Consider the following 20,228-nt stretch of genomic DNA (forward strand, 5'->3'; position numbering starts at 1 on the left):
CAAGGAACGTCGACAAAGCGGCGAGCGTGCGAAGCGTCCACGTTTCTCTCTCTGTCTCGCCTCGCGCGAGTAAAACGAATGGAAATCCTTCTTCCTGTCGGCGCTTCGTAAATCGAGCTGATGTCCCTTTCCACGGAGACGTTGACTAACGACGTATAAAAGCAGGATGTAAAGGTACGTACCGTTGCCGCGCGCGAAAGGATAAAAGAGATCAAAGAAACCGAGATGCAACGTCTTATTATCCGCAAAAGAGTCCGTCTATTTATATTAGCGCTTAAAAACAAAAAAAAACAGCTTATTATTCTCGACGCTTTGAGACCCGCGAATAGCTGATATAAACACTTTTTTTAGTATAATTAAGTTTTCTTGACTTTAGATAGAAATTTTTTTCCAAGAGTTGATTCTGAATCCGATGAATTCATTATTTTAAACGTCTCTCTTTCTCTCTCTTTTATTCTTAAATAAAAATAAAACTAAAAATTGTTTAAATGTTTGTATCGCGGATTTAAATATGTACCTACATAACTTGATACATCGTCATGAGAGATGCTATTTTATACGCTGATTTGCATGCGTGATTTCTATCAGTCTTCTCGCGTGGTCGCGACACGCAAGATTAGGAACACGCAGCGGAATCGAGACGCGCGCGAGAGTATACCTGCGGATACTTTCGTATTCAGCGATTACCTGCTCTCAGGCGGAAAGCAAATTCTCGCGAACACTCGCGGCGAGAGCTCGATATTCCTCTGTGCGTTGTTGTTTGCGAACACGCAGGTACGTGCAAATAAACACGCGTACGTGCGATGGTATACCGGGTGTCAGTAAATAACCACGTTTTCTATACAAATTATTATTTAATATTGAGCGTTATTATGGTATAATTATGAATTATTAAACATTACATGATTACACGATTGAACGTTAGATGATTATGTGAAAATCTAACTCGGCGTAATGTTATCGTCACGTGTTATTAAAGTTAGAAGCGCGAAAAGTAGAATATCAGCTTTCTCTCTCTCTTTTTCTCGGTTGAATCATCATTTATTTCGTATCCTGCGACACTTATGATTCGAGAAGCGACGCGCTCATGGTCGCAGGGTGACGATTATATCATTATACATATATATTTCATTCGATAATCGGATATTCCCGAGGACTATTACTGCTGATCTTTTTCAGGATACTATCGATGTGCAGAAGCCGCAGGCGATGGCAATAAATTAGCTTTTCTCGATGACCTCGATATTTAGCATTAATATTGCTCGTCCCAACGGACGTGATAAAAGTAAGCCGGTTTGTGCGCGCGACAACATCGCTTTTAAAGGGTAGGTCATACCATGACTCAATTCTATGTCTCGTAAGAGAGAGAGAAAGTCAAGTGTATCTTCATCATATATATATATATATATATATATATATATATATATATATATAAATTGCCTTTGAAATATCTGACTGAAATACATCGAGATAAAACGTTGAAGAAATATTTCAAGGTGACGCCGACAGTTCCCTTAATGCTCTAAAGCTATTTAACGCTGTAACCTATTTAATTTGCATATAAATAACAGGTTGCGAAAGATGCGAAAACGATTTTATTTTATCGCTGATTTAACGCGAGAATGTCGAAATGTGTAATAACCGTTTGTCGTATATACGATCCGTATCTCAGATTACATTTAATGACAAGGTGCAACGAAATGGAACACCCTGTATATTCGCGTGCACACGTATGCACGCGAAGAAAGTCCACGTTTCGCCGTCGCGGGTGTCAAGGGATTATTGCTCGAACTCACGAATGCCGGGTCACAGTGCAATGTGCACTATAGGCGACTTCAAAACCGGCCGTTCTCCTGGCCGCGGGAAACAAGTGAAAAAAAAGAAACATCGTATATCGATGAAGCAAATTAAATTCGATGTTTTGCGAAATTCAATTAGATTCGACCACGCGACGTTTTGTCGCTTTCGCGCGTTTCTCGCAAATCGATGATAAAGAAAAATCAAAGACGGAAGAAAAAAGCGTGGCTAAACCGACAGGAATTATCTAATCCCTGCGATTTTCCCCGCGTCTTACTTTCATCTGCAACTGGTTCTACCACTTGAGAAACGTATACAGTACACACGGGCACTTAGCGAGTCGCGTCAGCCTCGGTAATTATTATCGCGGTTTAAATGCAGCCACCGGGTTGCCGCCGTCGCGCACTGCAATCCTCGAGATTTCGATAAAATCGACAAGATGTCAGCTTTTACTAAAAGCTCCATAATATTCTCTCCTTCCGCCGCGTCCATAACGGAACGGTCTGACGGCTATGCGAAAGAAAGTAACGAGATGTGAGATGCATACGCGGTGTCTCAGAGAAAAATACTTGCACTATTTTTAAATAAAATAATATGTAATTAAATAATGCAGTAATATCGATCCGATCTTCTAATACAGTTTATGTTGATTTTTATCAACTATTTATTTAGACAAATTAAGAATAAAAACGGTAATACCAATAACTGAGATCTGAATAACTCTTCACAAAAAAGAATTTACTGTAAGGTTAGGTAAATTTATTATCACAGTTTATGAGAAATCATAAACAAGCTAAAATGCAGAGGAGGTGACATTCTCGACCTATTCTAGATTTGACTATGTTAAAAAAAGTCTTTGCACTATTTTATTTTAGAAACAGACGTTTTAAAAGTATTTTGTTCGCGACATATATATTGCATGCTCGTCCAAATATTTGTCGCGTTCTAAAATCCTGCGATCGAATATTTTCCTATATTTATCTCGTCTTTTTCCGATATCGAAACGTCGTTCAGATTGTAAAGCCTGGCAATAGGCGAACTCTTTCTACGTTCACTAAATCTTTCCGTTACGCTAGCTCGCCCGAAAGATGTCCACCACGTCGCTCGTATCGACTCTCACCTCGACGGTTACATCCTTTTCAGAAACGTAAAACCAGGATATAACATGCGGAAGTGGGCGTGTCTTGGGACGTTCATACAGATCGAGAACCTGATTTTTTAAATAGCTAACGTAGCGACAATCTTCTTACGTGCGACGGTTAAGAGGGTTCTCCGGTTCCTTGCCCGCAATAGTTTTTTTTTTTTGTCCTTTCGACATTAACCGTAACGTCTTTTATCGTAACTTTCGCTTGTTACATTTGTCGCGTGTGTGATCGTTTCTGAAACACGCTGTACACCCACGTATACGAGTAGAGATACGTAGTCCCTGGACGTATGGAATCGGACAGCCTTACCTCGCGAAGTATCGCTTCTCCACGAATAAACCGTGTTGTGTCTATGAGAGTCGAAAAACAGAGGAAAGAGACACGCGAGGAGGCTGCACGGCAGATGGAGATATCTATCTACCGCGAGATATATACTTGAGGAAATATAAAATCGCGATTAAGTCTAACGGACACTCCGATGTGCAATAAAAGATTTCGCATAATGAGGACGCGCGCTTTGCCGTACGCTCGTGTAAGGATTTGCGGAAACGGAGATTTATAGCGCCACGAAATCAGGTATTTATGATACACGAAGAGAAAGAAAGAGAGAGAGAAAGAAAGAAAGGGACAGAGAGAAAGGGCGGAAGGGGAAGAAGAGAAGCAGAGAGAGAATTTATTATATTACTTCGCGCGGATCTGGTAAAAGGATTAGCGAATAATCGCGCATTCACACCGAAATGAGAACCGAATAAATTTTGAAGGGAATTTATGCGACGAGAGCTTTCGAAAACAAGGATGTTTACGTCCAAAAGTTGAAAGCAATATCTGCATAATTTTGTGGAAAATGGATCTCGAATATCTATGCAAGCGAGAGAATATCTCTTATTAAAGTTGCTCTTTATATATAGATGCTCTTTATATATTTCAATTTAAATATACAAGTTAATGAAATCGGGTTTCAAAATCGCAGTAATGCGATGTAGTTAGTTTACCTAGTTAGTTTACTTTGATCGATAATTTAAACGTTGTTACAAATTGCGCATTTCAAACGATATTTCATCGTCACCTTCGTTATCAATCTATTCGTCATACTGTATAATTACTTTCGTTGCGTCAGCGTGTAGCGTACATCGAAGTTTCTCAAATTCATAATAAATGACACTCTCGGGAAATTGCACGCATTCTGCGGTTGCGTTTCCTGAAACGTTTCTTCGCGACTTCCTGTAATAATCGGCAGAGAACACAGGATGAACGTCGCGTGTCACGATGACACATCGATGACATTGATTGAGTCGCACGATTGGCTTTACATTATTTTCATCCGTAAATACCGCGAAAGATTAATTTCGAAACTTTTCTCTCACGTAAACAAAAATAACAATATAAAAATAATTAACAATATACATTAATTAAATCATATTAATGAAAGAAAATTCTGTTGATTTCTCGCGCGAGGTAATGAAATGTTGTTTATCTCTACGGTAATTAAAGAGAAAGAAAAATTCAACGACTCTAATGCCGACGGAGCCATCAAATTGTTTGCGTATCAGTTCTAGTCATCTTTGCTTTCGGACAGTCAAGACGGCAGCTTGATGAAACAACAAGCGTGTCGGCGAGCACGCGTAAATACAGTGTCGGAAAAGTTTCACCGAGTGAAACCTCACGATCGTCGGTTGTTGCGCGCGCTCAATTCTGCTCGCTCGAGATCCGACGACCTCGTTTGATTAATTTGCCAATGTTTCGCACCCACGAGGCGCCCGTCATTATATCCCGGATGAACGGACGGTGTGGGCCGTGGAATAAGCAGGAAATAAGAAATGTATCCGCGTCACTCTCTCTGCACGGCAGAGAGCAGATATGGCAGCGAATCGGTCGCTCGGAGAGGGAATTGCATCATTCGCAATGAGTGTCAGTCACGGGTTTTTATTTTTTATCGGTACAGGATGTCGCAAGAGCGACACAAACTATTATTTAATAAGCGCTATTTATAATACTTAATTGTTTCTATAAACTTATTTTTTATTTTATATTATCTAACACACAAATGTCATCAGCAATCAAGTGACCATTATTTTGCCACGAAATCTTTTACGAATTCAAATAACCTAACGACGACCACATTAATTTGTCGGTGATAAGCGGTAGACTGATTTCACCTCGGAGTACAAAAGAACGAGAGTGCTCTATAAATTTTGAAGTCCTTTTTGTCGCTCCCGTTTATATCGTTTTGAGAGAACGACTCTTAAGTCGCTCCAATTTCATCCTAAACCCGATTTGCATTAAGCGCACTCGAGAAGCACGTCGTTATGTATATCTGAAGTGGAAAAGAATGATCAGCCTTGTTCTCCGCGGCCGCGTTTATTGGTATTCCGGATGCGCGATACGCGCGTTTTCTACTGGCCGAGATCGGTGACCACACTCGCGCGCGCACCGAAATAGGATCTAATGACGGCAATTTCATCGCCAATGCGTTTACTCGTTGGCGCGCGACGACAGAATCTAAGTCGCGATTAAATAAACAACGACGACGTTCGCGCGGAGATGTTTTAAAAGGAAAAAGAGAAACGCGCATTTAATGTTGCAAAATACATGCAACTGGAGTAAATTACAATATAACTGTATATCTGAAAACCACGAGCCAAGTCCGAGCGTGCGATATCTTCAGAAATATTATTTCACAAATGTGTGTAAAAAATAAAACAAATTAAAGAGTAAATTAAAATTACGAAGATCGGAAAGTCAGTTATCCTTTTAATGCAAGACATTTTAATGCGATACGCGTACCCATACGCGTTGTGCATACACGTAAAAGATTATACACAACACACTCACCCGGTGTCGCCGATGTAATCCAGCATGCGTATCTTCAGCATGTCGTATGCTGAATTAATCACGCTCCGTCACATGTGTGAGAAACTCCCCGTCGGAAATCGGAATCGTCGTCACGGCTGGTGCCGTTGATGCCGAAATAATCGTACGTCGCACACGACCGATATTCCGAGCGAAGTCTAAACTCGAGTTATCGAACGGTACCACGTCCCCAATGCCTCGAAATCGAGTTGCGCGCACGTTTTATGCGAGTCACCTTGTACGGAAGATACACACTTGAGATTCAATCAGCACCAAAACCTCAATTTTTATCTGAGTCTTCAACACGAGATATGTAATTAAACCGGGGCGTTGAACGTGTAATTGGAAACGTCATGATAATTATAATTACGATGTTATCGAGAAATCGGATTCTCGAGGGAAAAGAGACGCGGGAGGTCTCATTGACGGAAACGACAGAGAATTGATCGATCGTTGCCCGTTGCAACTTGCGAATTACAAGAATCATAAGATGAAGTTTGTCGGATGATGCTTCGTCAAAATCGTGTTTCTCCCGAGACAACGCGGTCGGTTCCGTTATCGTTCGCGATCGATTAAGTTCTCTGTTGCGCTTCTTCGAAGGCAAACGCGTGGTCGCCGCGACACGAAAAACACCTGTTTGTCCGCCGTCTACGAACGTCTTTTTTTTTGTCTCGAGATCGTCTCGAGGAAGGGTCCAGTCATGCGAACAGGAAGACCTCGATATGTCGTCTACCGGTCACCGACGCGTGTCCGCCTCAATTTCAAGCCTCATTTTGAATATTAATTGTTACTTTAACGCTTCCTGATTTCGTATAATAAAGTACTTTGACAAACTTTGTTCTGATGATTCAGGGGTTAATTATGTGTAATTTTGCTTTAAAAAATTTATATGTAATTTATTTATTTATCTATTTTTTTTTCTCTTTTGCCCGCTATTTTTTTATTCTGATTTCAATTACTATACAATTAAAAAGTAATTTTAAAACATTAATCTATAGCACTGTTTTCTAGAATTACAATTTTTAAAAATCAGGATAAAAAAAACTCGTTCTTTAACTCGTTTTTCCTCTACGTATATGATAAATATTTATTCATCCTTCTAAACTAGACTACTTGAGAATGTACTCCCAAAGCAGTTATGCGGAAACAATTCATGAAAAATTCAGTTCATAATGAACAGTCTTTAAAAGGGACGCAAACATGACATCATCGGAAATACGCGCGTTGTCTTAATTCGGATGAACAACGTTCTGCGAACAATATACGACGTCAATGTTGCAAACACATGTATCAAAGACGAAGAGGAAATCCAAATGATCTTGAAATTGAAACGAATCACCGTCAATGCGATTCTCGTCGTTTCCGTCGTTTGCGGAATTCACGTGGGTCGCTTGTCGATTTAGCGAATTTATTGTTTTCATACGTTTGTCTTGATTGCGAGAATCAGCGCATCCGGCGCTTCAACATTGACAATATTCATGAATCATTTCTCTGCGATTCTCGTTTGATTTGCATAGTGTATACAGCAATTTTACATATATTATATACATACGTACATATATTATATTATATATATATATATTACGTACATATATTATATATATATATATATGTACATACATATATAAAATCTGCACTTCAATATAATAACAATAACACAGTTTTGTTGTTCGATAAACTCAGATGTTTATATCTCGCGTTATACTCTTTCAGCAAATTGTCGTATACCTAGTTCGAATTCAGGCTTTCGCCAAATAGAGAAAATCTCGCACGTTTAGATACGCTCTAATTACCAATTTCGAGTTTCCGTGTACGTAGGTAGGTAACACACTGAGCGATTTTCACCGATCGACAGATCTTTCTCGCGCGCGATTGACGACGAAACGCGAAAGAAGATACGGCAAAGACGTTACGGCGGATCGAAGCGCCGAACAACTGTTTAACGAGTCCGCTCGTACTTGCATCGTCAGTGGCATTCACTCCCACTCGCAACAGCCTCCGCCACCTCCTTCATCGCGCTCTCTTCGCTTAAAGCTCTCCAACCACCTCCACTTGCCGCTTCTGAAGTACTCGAGAGAAGAACTCGCGAGTTGCTCTTCAGAATTCGCCGGTCTTTCGTGTCCGATATTTGCGCTCTTTCAGAAGCCAATCATCAATGTATTTGATATCTGATTAAGTGATATTGAAACGCACTTATCGTTTTATTTGGTCAACTCTGCGATTCTGTTTGTAATTAATATCGAGACGCATTTTACTTGATGAATTTTTACCGAATATAAAATACATCGATAGAGACCTTTCGTCTATTTTGTTGAGGCATCTATTTATTTTTGCGATGAAAGATTAGTCAGAGATAGATGGGGGGTCAGATTAGGTTGGCTAAGGGTTAAGAATCTCTGGCATATAGGCGTCCTCGTCCACGCCGGTGCCATTACGCCGCCGCAAGACCGATCATTTTCGACTGGGATAATAGCACGGGGAAGAGACTTGGCAACCGGCGGAAAATCACGCGAAACTAGTTACCGAACATATATACTAATAGTATGCCCCGTTGTTCGACCGCTCGATGGATCGCTCGGTGAATCGCTCGAGGGCCAAGAGTCTCGGAGTGCATTACGAATTTCACAGCGAACGATTCGATTGCGCCAATTTTCCCGAACGTCCGGGCTTTTTTCCCGGAGCACTCAAACATTTACGATGTATCTGTATCGCCGATTGAAATTTTATTAAACGCTACCCTTCGGCGGAGTAACACGAAACAAACGGATAGAAACGTTGAATTATTCGTGCGTGAGTCATGTATGTGCGCGCGTGTGTGTGTGTGTGTACCGGGCGATATGAATATTTGTTTGCGGTAGATTTTCGAGGAAGTCGCACACCGACCGATAAAACCTCCGGGAAATTTCGAGTTCTGGAGAGACCGCTTTCCTTCCGTAAAAATACCACAAAGGCTCGTCGTTGTTCCACCATCCGATAAGATTGCCACTCGAATATAGTCGTGTGTTGTTTTTACGGTAATAAATCAAGAAGTTTACGTAGAGACTCAGATAATACAATTAGAGATACCGATAGAACCACACTGATAATCGCAGTAATAATCGCCTACGGGGATATTGTGCATTCATATTTATTACGCTCTATTTGACGTTATACCTTTATTTTAAACTAACCTTCAAGTTTTTATTAACACAGCACCGCAATTAAAATTACAAATTATTCAATATTGATATAATATAGAGATAATGATAAAAGCATATTGAGATAACCGCAATAATCGCCCACGGGGACGATGCTGTATTGATATTAACTGCGTTATTGACATTATAACCTTATTTTAAACTAACTTTTAATTTTTAACCACCAATATTGTGATTAAAATTACGAATTCATTAATATTGATGACATGCTGGCGCGTGTAGAAATCGTGATTACATTTCTCAAATCTTGTTTCTTATAAAGCTTTTTTATAAGTTTTTCATTTTTTCTCTAATATGTACACGTGTGTGTGATATGTGTTTATCTTAACAATTCACATCTAAAAGTTTCATTTTTGCATTAAAAAAAAAACCGGTATAACTTGTATCAAAATTGTATTATCTCCTTCCGTCTCTCTCGGCCAGGGGAAGCTAATCCCTTTGCAAGATTCAACGACGGCTCTTACAAGGGATGGGCAACCCCTGCAGGGATACGTATAGAAACGCCCGGTGCATCTCGGATAGAATAGCCAATTACTGGTGTATGCCACGCACACTTTTTCCCGAGCAATCTCAGTCGCTATTGTGACCGTCAAATTTAGCGAATTATTTTGCACGACCCCCCGCCGTAGCCGCCATTAACGCACGGTCATTAATCTTCGTCGGAAATCGATGCGCGTTTTCCGCGTGCGCGACATCGACGATGCATCAAATTTGCATTTGGACACTTAGATTATCTCGAGACGAGAAAAGCAATTCTGAGCAAGCTGACAACGAACGGATCGACCCGTCTCTCAATCTTGAAAGGTGCTGATGAGACGTTTGCGTGTGCAACAGACGACACTCAAATTTCGCGTCTGACGAAGCCAAACTTGTTTGGTTCCGTCGCCGATAACGATAACATTAAACTTACCAAGATCAGAGATATATTGGTAGCAATAAACAATAATGATTTTTGTATGTTAATCAAAATGTCACTCAGACAAATATACTTAATTTACCGAATATAAGACAGAGAGAGAGAGAGAGAGAGAGAGAGAGATTTGAGCGAATAATGTAACCGACGAGCGATTTCAGAATATTACGAACTCGATGAAATCTTACGGACTCAATCTTACTGACAGGATAATCTAATATAGCTGCAGGAATCGTTTATCGAGACAGCTCGCTTATCGGAACACTGAGATATCGATATTTTAGTTGTATATGTATATAATATGTATACATATCCTATGATTCCGGCAAATACCGATCTATGAGAGAAGATATGTGTTTACTTTTAGAATACTACGAAATCCTTGAAAAAAATAATGTACATAATAATGTATGTATAAAATAATGTATTTAATAATAATGTATCTTGCACAAGTCGCTCACAAAACCGCAGGAAAAAAATGTACGCTTTCATCCAAACATCTTAATGAAATCCTACACTTGAGACATTAGCATTCACTTCTGATAGAATCAATGACGTGAGTTTATTGAGGACGGTCTCTCCTCGGTTTGTTTACCGCACGTCGCGTTAGCATAACGCGCGTCATTCATCGCAACGAATAGGATGAATGCTGTGCGAAGCCTTTAAAAACCTAGGTGACCCAGTTCCCGGTGTTCCGGTCGCAACGAACGCTAGCTCCGTTAGCTAATCGAAATAGCGGGGTCATCTCGCCGATCGAGGCAGCGAGGAGAGCGCGCGCCGCTCCTCTCCTCAAGGTCGTTTCTGTTCTTCCGCCCTGCGTTGCCGCCCTACCTGCTGCGAACGCGTAATTCCCGGCACCTAGCGAATCTAATTTATTACTCAATGATCATCTCCGCTCGACGGTCGATCGACGATCGGCAGACCAGGCCAGACCGATGCAGCTCGGAATGAGGATGTCCTCTCTTTCCCTTCTCCCTTCTTTCTCTCTCTCTCTCTCTCACCCCTTCCTCCCCACAAACCGATCCCCATCGTTATGTAAGGCAAACATTACGGTGTTCACTGTGCATTAACAGGTTCTATGTGATTCGAGAAATTGACGTAGAGAAAAGATGATTGAAACACAAATTAATAAATGAAGTATTAAAATCGTCGTAAAGTGTCAAGAAATAATAATAAATATGTTATTTTTGAAATTATTTATAGTTTGCAAAATATATTTTATTTTTCGTTTATTTTTGATAAAGTAAAAATTTAATTTGAGATTACTTTGAAATTTTATATTTTATTATTTTGGAAAAATATCATATATAAAACTACTGCGCGAAATATGTACATATCTTTGATAAACAGAATTTACGAGAAGTCAGCAAATTTCAATAACAACTCTTAAAACCTCATAATGCTGCTCATAACGATACGTATCCAATAAGCGATGTTGGATCTTAGCGAATGAATCTCAGTTATACATATATAATCGCAAAAAAAAAAAAAGAATTTACTCGACCTGCGCGAGAATCGTAACGCCAGGAGCGCGTTTGGTTTTCGAATCGAGATGATACAATGCACACATCGATTTAATAAATCAAAACGACGATCCAATATAACGATGTTATTTCAAGTGTCAGATCAATTCCCGAGTCGCGGCTCAATTCAAATGCGGAATGCAAACCACCAATACATACAGTATTTATTTGATAACAGCGACTCGCACACGGACACGCGACGAAGGAAGAAGAGAGACGGGACACGAGGGGAAGCTGAAAAGGGGGGCAAAAGGTAACGGGGTTAAGCACCCTACCTGTGGATCGTGACGCTCCGAGAGTCCGGGGAGACGGTCGCACGGCTACGGCAGTCAGCCAGGGCCGTGGGGGCCTTGAGAAGGTCGCCGAATGACAGGTGATGGCCGTAATCGCGATAGGCCCAGGTGTATCCGCGCTCGTCACCACCGCCACCGCCTTCCTTCACAGACGATCGTTGTCGTCTACCGTTGTCGGCTGCTGCACCGCCGCCGCCACCCTCGGAGAGATGGCGGGTCAAGGGACGTCGCATGCCTCATTCAGGATAATCAAATCGTGTGCGACTGAAAATTCGGACGGAACCGGATCGACGACGCGCGTCTTTCGAGCAGCGTATGCGAAGTTTGCGTTCCCGATCGGTGCGATTCGCGAAATTTCCGAAGCAGCCAAACGCGATGATTGTCGATCGAACGCGAACACCCGCGTCGATTCGTTTTCGCGCGCGAATCCTGACTGAATGTCAACAACTCCGCGCCGCGTACCGTGGAGCGCGTTTGCGCGCTCCTTTCTGCGATACCGGGAAAAGTGTATGATCGCGATACCGAATACCGAGGGAAACTGCGTCCGCGCACCACCGCCTCTCTTTCCCAACGCGTGCGCCGGATGCGTTCGGTTACGCTCGACTAACGTTCAACTGTCGCCCCCCCACGGAGTCACGGCTGCCCGTTCCGCGCCTGTCTTCGCAGATAAGGCAGGTCGCGGCGGAGTTTGTAAATTGCAACGTGATCGACTAATTGGTTAAATGTGACTATAGTGAATTATTTATTTTCAATTTGTTTGTGTGACCACAATTATAAAACTAAATGATAAAGCAAAAATAATATCAGTTAAATAGATTTTACGTAAATTATGTGTTTTCTGGGTGATGATTGCACTTCTTCATTACCATCTAAATCTATTGCTTCGTTTATCATCTCTTGCTCTAGTTGTAACAATAATTCCGAAGAGGGCGTTGATGTATGTGTGAATAACAATCCGCACACAATTCAAATTTACGTAAAAAGACCTTATCCTTGCTTACTCCGTAATATTATTAAATATTAAACAATTAAAGCAGAAATTAAAAAAAAGGAGAAATAAAGGAGAAATTGACGACTACTTCAAAGTAAAGTAAATTATGCACGATTCTCTCTCTCTAAAATCATTTTTACTAATAGTATAATTCATTCAAGTACATTATGTTTTACTTATACATGTACTACAGGTATGTTTTTTAAACGGAGAGAGGGAAAAGCAATGGCGACGGATAGCGAGTTAAAGCAAATATTTAATTTATTATAGTGAATCTCTGCGCAATCACATAAAATATATCCATGTAACGGTCAACGAGATATAACATCGATAGAGCTCAGCGTTGAACATGACGAGACAATCAATGGAGGGGGAGGAGTAGAATCGGACGTAATCGCGAACACCCTAGAGGAAGTTACGTGACTTCCTCGCGAACTCACAGGGCACACCTTGTTAACCGGGTTGCTCACCTTCTCCCTGACGTTTTGCCGAAAGAAAAGCAATACGTCATTTTCTCGTTTGTACCATATAAAAATAGAATCCACGGTGCGCAGCGGTGTATCGACGTCATCAATTGAACAAGTCTGGGGCGGAGAGGAAAGGAGAAACTCAAGAAAGAGAATTACAAAGATCGAAATCAAATAGTACGGAGTGTCACGACGCCGTAACATTCGTAGTCTGACTACAATTTACAATTAATTATTAGCAGAGAGTTTTGTCCGGTAACTTTGTTTTCTTAATCAACGAAACACCATCACTTTAGGGGCTACGTAAGTATCGATCAAATTGATCAATTTGATCGATCAAGTGTGAAACTGTGTTTTGCAAGTAACGTCGCCATATTCTTCAGTTCGGAGCGACTTTCGATCTGCGTAACTGTCGAGAGCACTTTTTCGATTCAAAATTACGAATGACAATTGATTTATTTATGTACAAAAAAATGCACGACGTCACTCGCGAAACGTTATGCGTGTGTTCTACATATGGCTGCGTATGCGACCGCGCCAACTCGCGCAGGAAAGCAAAATAAAGAAAAATCAATAAATAAATTTGTATTCGTATACGAACCATAAATTCAAGAAATATAATTTCACACAAAATGAAGGAAACTTCGTGTGTCGAATAAAGAAACTTTTTTCATAACGCCAGTTTTGTTCATGTCAAACTAAGATTACGATCAAACCGGATCATATAATGGGATTTGTTAAAAATCAGGCAAGAGAATAAATGTGTCATGTGTTGTATGGGCAAGTAAGTTACACCGTACATAATGACCCATTAGAGGAGATGGGACACACAAAGGTATATGTATATATATATATATATATGTACACACCTACATACATATATATATATATACATATATATGTATATATATTCTCATAGTGTAATCGGTATGTCTCCTACTTGCATCAGGGCGGCGATGTGAGCCAAACGCGACCCAGATTTACGATATCTCCACGACATCTCTACGATGGCGAATCGCATGTCAATCACACGAGGACTCGCGATTCGCCTTTCACGTGTGTATGGTACGTAACGCGGCTATGATCGAGCTACGGTGTCGGCCGTGTCCCTACGTTTTAACCGACTCGGCCGTGTTTAAATATATATATATATATATATATATACATACATGTATATATATGTATACATGCGGATTAATCACGAGGGGACAAAACGTGGCCGTCAGCTTTTTGCGGCCGTGCGCTACGCGCGGGTTTTTCTTTTTTTTTTTTTTTGTACGATATTAATTAATTTAATTCTGAGATTGTTAAAGATATACACGATATTCTATCGACTCTCTCTTTCACGACCCCGCACGCGGTGCGAGCCGCTGTGCCTTAGCAGCCGACCTGGTGCAGCATCGACGCTAGGCGGAACACCCGCATCCAGGCAAACATGCCGGTGGACGGCGAGCGGCAGACGGTCGTCCGCGTCGACGACGACGTCGACGAGCTCTTGCGCTGCTCCTGCGTGACGGAGGGCGATGTTCGGCTGAGGACTCCGTCCACGGAAGCGGCGTCGCTACTCTCCGACTTTCTCTGCTTCTGCTGTTGTTGCTGCTGCTGCGGTGAGTACTTCATGTCTGCGACGTGCCATAAAAGAATTGAAACTTTGTCTAAAACTTTTAGAACTGTTTTTTTTTGCAATTGGAATTTCAAAAGACACGAATGTTAATTAAACTGCTGAAACTATCATAGCTACATGTGTGTTTAAAAAAATAACGAGTATGTTGTTGTTTCAGTTATCGAAGCTTGCGATTCATACATATGAAACATCGAATCAGCGTCATAGAACTGCGACATGTGTTCACACGTGCGAATAATAACTTTGTCGCGAACAATTATTATCAGGCGAGAAATCTTCGCAGTTGCGATTATTCTACGACCAACCTCGGAACAAATCCGAGCATCTTTTTGCGCAAATGTATCAGCCTTGACTATGTTTATCTCTGCTCATTTGGTCACGGCCGTTTCTGCGTTATGCGTAAATTACGCGAAATAAAACAGTTGAGATGTTATATAATTTGTCTTTTGGAAATTTTGCACAATAACCCTTCCTTAATCTCGATGAGATGGAACAAAAATTGTATTTGATTTCAAAAACTTGAGCTTCTGTTAATTTTACAGAATTTTGACCTAAAAAATTCTCACATATTGTTATTTACTTTATTTATTTCTAAACAATTTCATTATTATATACGTACAATTTGTGTTATATCATTCTTTTCTATTTCTGTTGAATCACATTGATATATTTCTTACAGTCTCTTTATATTCAGTAAGATATCGAGGTTTCTTCACTTTCAAAAAAAAAGTGTCTCACGATTGTTTCAATAAACCTCTCGTGTTACGTATGTCGAAAGAAACGCAGCAACTCAGCACGTTGCTCCGTGTGACTGTTTATCATACTGTTACGAAATCGCTGTTTCCAGGAGCACGATCGCTAGGTGGGCGTTTCAACTGGCGCACGCGCCTCTTTCGGCCAGCTGATTCCCTAGACCTACTTTTTGTCTGACATCATATATACGCGATCATGTCACTCTCTCGACCTGCATCTTTCTTCATTGTTTTCTTGTACGAACTTCACCACATTCGAACGATATCTCGTATTTAAATGTTATATTTCTTAATCTATTTTTACACGACTTTTAATAAAAGAGATACAAATCAATTGATGTTTCAACTTTGATCTTTTATTTCCTTTTAAATTTATCTCTAAAAGAAAAATAATCGGAGTCGAGTTGAAAACTTCAGTTAACTTTGACTAATGTTTATGAAAACATTCAGACACCTCGTTTTACAGCGAGCTGTCTGAATCCTCGTTCGTTTTCTGTGAAGATTTTATCTGTTTATCTTGTTCCTCTTTCTCTCACGTATAAACCGAGGCAGTAGTCATCTGCATTACGCGATCGTGATGTCACATATCGGTAATAGCAGCAACAGTAAGCGCGCGTTCTACCACACGCACCGTAACTTCTCTCTAACAAAACTTGTCACAAGACACGACTGTAATTGCAGTTAGACGGCATTTTGATAGATTCAAATGAAACCTACAAAAGCGCGATTTTTCTCCGTTCCTCTTTTTTTTTAAATAAATATTTTTAAAAACTCGACAAAGAGAGAGAAAATCGAGAGATTTTTTAACACTGGCCAACGTATGGATTTTATCTTTGCAAAGTACGTATAAACATCTCGTAGGTCTTTATTCTTTTTTATAGCCAACGAATTCTTTAAATCCTCGCAGTTTTGCTCGAGGCTGTTCTTTTAAACGTCCACTTGACTGAATGAGTTCTATGTGCACGCGAAGAAACTATTGACAAAAGCGGATTGTTAAGCGGTAAAATATCGTCACGCATTTTGTGTGCAAAAATACAACAAAAGATTTATCTTTAGATGTGTGTCACATTTTTCCGCGTATCAGTGAAAAGTCGCACTTGGCAATAAATCACAATAATTGGTCGCGATGTCTTCATTAGGTATCAATAGTTCTGAGAATGTAGGATATTTATCCAATTACCCGCGTAGGGTTTCTTGAAGCACGAACCGCGCTTCGAAGAGTCCAATCGTTTCGAATCGCCCATCCTGCTTGGCGCGCGATCGCTCTAACAACGAGAGCTTAAGTCTCGTATAAATTATTGATTCATTTAAAACGAGAGCCGAGAAACTCTCTTCCTCGCAACATTGTTGAAAGAAAATAAACGCGAACGATATAAATAAAATATTCTGATGATTGCAAAGAAATTGTTTTTCTTTTATCTTTAACACCGCGATCGTCGACGATAACTTTGTTATCGTACTCGCTACGATAGTTTCAGTAAGAAGAATATTAACAGTCGCTAATTGTCAAAATCACGTTGAATCGATCCGACAAAACCCGTAGAACCCGCATTTGGAGGCAAATTTGACCTATCTCCTGAGATGAGAAATTTAATTTACTCGATATCGTAAAACAATAATGCAACAAACGCTAAACAAAACAATAAGTTGAGAGAAAACTTGTATTTATTTTTACCTTCAAAAGCGCAAATGAATGATACCACTAACATATCACGATTCAGAGCTATTTTTTCTATATTTTTCCAACAAAATTGCCTCCAAATTTGTTAAGTTACAGAGCCAAATGGGTTCTTCAGGTTTGCTTCCGGTTCTCCCGCCTGAACGCTCACCTGATCGATTCGTGTTTGACCTTTACAACCGGTCCGCCGTACAAGGATGTCCTAACTCGTCGATTGCCGAGATTCTGGCTGGCTTTGACGCGCGACGACGTTCCGCAGTGGTGTTTCGAGCGCGGCGCGTAGCGTTCTGCGGAACACGGCGACGAAGTGCACCACGACAGGAGAGAACAGACGATGAACGGAGAGAGGAGAGGAGAGAAGAGGAGAAGTCCTCCTCTCCGTCGCGCACCTCTACGTCGACGCGATCGTTTGGACGGCAACGCGGAGTTGGTGGTGGGGTAACTCGTCTTCGTGGTCGCACACTCCGCAGCGCCGGCGCTGCATCGACCCGTCGCTCGGTGGTTCCTCGATGATGTACGAAAAAGACCAACAACTATCGGGCACTGACAAACCCCCAGAACTTTGCGCAAATTATTCTCGTTTCTTTCGTCTTCGTTTCAGAATTTTTCAAATTTGTTTTGACTTTGCGTTCCCTAGTTTGTTCATCATCTTGTCTTCCTCAAGCAAAACTCCAACTTCGTCCACTTCCATAGCGATTTGTGCAAAGTAACCAAATCGCTAGAATCGTTCCATTAAAAAAGTGGTTCTGCTAAACGATGAAACCATACAACTCTGTCATCCACTTCTTTGCGGCTTTATTTGCTCCGTGAGCAGTTACCCTCTGTTTGCACTGTCAGATTGTTATCTGTCTTACACGACTTGGAGCGCGCAAAGTGCAACCGTACATATTTCCTCGACGTAGAATCGTTAAATCGGAGTTCCAGTTGTGTGTGTGTATGTGCGCGCGCGCGCCACTTGATGGTGTAAGTTTGACCGTTACCTTGAGCATTAGGCAAAAGTTTTCTGATTCTTATCTCTCCGTTATCTAGCGCGAAACGACCAGGCGTCCGCTGAACACAATCACAGGTCTGATGTCTATTCCGATCGATACGTTTGTTCTTGGACTTACTCCAATACGTGGAAAATCATGTGCGTTTGAGTATCAAAACTCATTATGGTATCACATCAAATGTGATGGACATTTAGACATAGTAGCTATTATTATTATAATATATATATTATTATATAATACCTAGTTTTTCCTTATTTTTTTTTCTAAAATATTTAAAAATATTTTATAATATTTGTATTTATAATGGTATTATTTTTTAAATATTAATGATAAAAAGATTAATATAATCTTCTCACAATATTGATTTTGGTTTGTTGTTATAAAATTTTGATAAATTTAGTGTTTTTCAAATATATTAATGTGCTGACACACGAAACAAATTGCTGACAAGGTAGCGCATATATTAAAGACGCGCGGTTTGATCAGCCCAATATATAAAGTTTACATTATTACGCAACGCGCGAGAATCACACGGCCATATTAATGCAGCCTGATTACGAGCGAGACAGCTAACACAGTGTGTTTTATTCGCTGTACAAACGCTGCTAATGCACACGACAGCGAAGTACGTTTATCTGCTCCGCGGGAATAATCTTTCATTAAAGGTGCCGAGCGCGCACACCGACATTGGGGGTAAAAATAGTTCTAGTTACCCTTTGACAAACGCCGTGCCGTGGTTTCGGGTCAGTGAAACGTCCACAAAGGGTAAAAAAAGGATTATTCGTCATACGATTTTATATTCGCGCTATAAATATATCGAGGAGGTGGGAGAATATTCTCTCGAAAGTTAAGTACAAAAACGTGTGACATATTAAATAAAAGAAATTTTCAAATAAACTTTCTTCAAACTCAAAATCTTTTAGAAAAGCCGAGTGCGAGTATAATACTTATGAACAACGTTTATTTATGGCACACGTTAATGACGTAAAAAAAATCTCGTTTCAGATAAAAATATCTATTTTATATTATTGGGGCAAATATAACTTACAATTATAGCTAATACGAGTGTGGAAACTCAATTTTTTATTAATGACCAAAGTTTGTATCAGCAATAGTTATGCGTATATGTGACCCAAAAATACAAACAGAATAATCGATAAGCAAACTTACTTTCCGACAGCATACCAGATCGAAGAGTACGGATTTTTCGGGATAAGTGGGCTTTTGGGCGAACTCGTATTGACGGTTGACGACGATCTAGAGGATGACGATCTCGAGGATGACAGTGTCGATATTCCGCTTTCTGGTGAACGCGGTGATCGGTTCTCCTCGCTGCTGTAACTTCCCGATTGCCAAGAGTATCTTTTTCTGGATCGGGGACTGCTGTGGCCGGGACTTGAGTCGCGCGAGCTTGACACACTTTTCGGACTCTTGGGACTTTTGAGTCCGCCAGAGCTGAGAACGCGGACCAGTCGCAATCTCAAGCATGTATTTTTCTTGAATCTTGTAATACAGTTACCGTCAGTATCCGAATGGGCCTGATCGACCGACTGTGAATTGCTCGTCATATTATTTAGAAAAAGAGAGAAAAAAGATCGATTTAGTCAAACTCACTTATATCAACACTACAAAAATACTCGCGAATATTCGTGCGCGTTACATCGGAACGATGTACAGAGAACGACTGCGACAAATTTTTGTCAAGGAATAAGGTAAAACCCATAAAACCATAGACTTCCTGCAAATGCTGACCGCATTCTTCCTGTTTCGTTATCAACAACTTAAAGACCCTTAAATATAAATGGAGAAGGCTAATGATAGAAACAGAGAAAGTACAAGCAAGAACGAAAGCGATAAAATCCTCAACATGCCGACGCCTGTCTAATCTAATCGGCACTTAAACTTTACGTCTATCTGTCAAAGCTTTGTGGTGTTACTGCTTGAGTATCAAGTTTGCTCTGCTGTTATATCCAGCTGTTCTGCACACGATTAAATCTTTAAGATAA

The 20,228-nt window shown here is 40.5% G+C and overlaps 1 protein-coding gene across 7 annotated transcripts in view; it reads right to left on the reverse strand.

The window, feature by feature from the left end:
• Window positions 1-20,224, reverse strand: part of LOC109856298 (rap1 GTPase-activating protein 1-like) — a 79,079-nt gene extending 58,855 nt beyond the window's left edge. For 2 of the 7 annotated variants that reach the window (XM_020431408.1, XM_020431407.1), the window contains exon 1: window positions 11,701-12,224. In XM_020431408.1, the coding sequence (XP_020286997.1) occupies window positions 11,701-11,951 (251 nt within the window). In that variant the 5' untranslated portion in view covers window positions 11,952-12,224. Of the gene's footprint in view, window positions 1-5,774; window positions 6,090-7,412; window positions 7,712-11,700; window positions 12,225-19,392 lie in introns of those variants that run through there. The other 5 variants (XM_020431414.1, XM_020431412.1, XM_020431413.1 and 2 more) reach the window with 5 other exon arrangements.
• Between the last annotated feature and the right edge of the window lie 4 nt (window positions 20,225-20,228).

The sequence above is a fragment of the Pseudomyrmex gracilis genome, unplaced genomic scaffold (genome assembly GCF_002006095.1).
Source record: "Pseudomyrmex gracilis isolate BER0280 unplaced genomic scaffold, ASM200609v1 scaffold_113, whole genome shotgun sequence".
NCBI lineage: Eukaryota > Metazoa > Arthropoda > Insecta > Hymenoptera > Formicidae > Pseudomyrmex > Pseudomyrmex gracilis.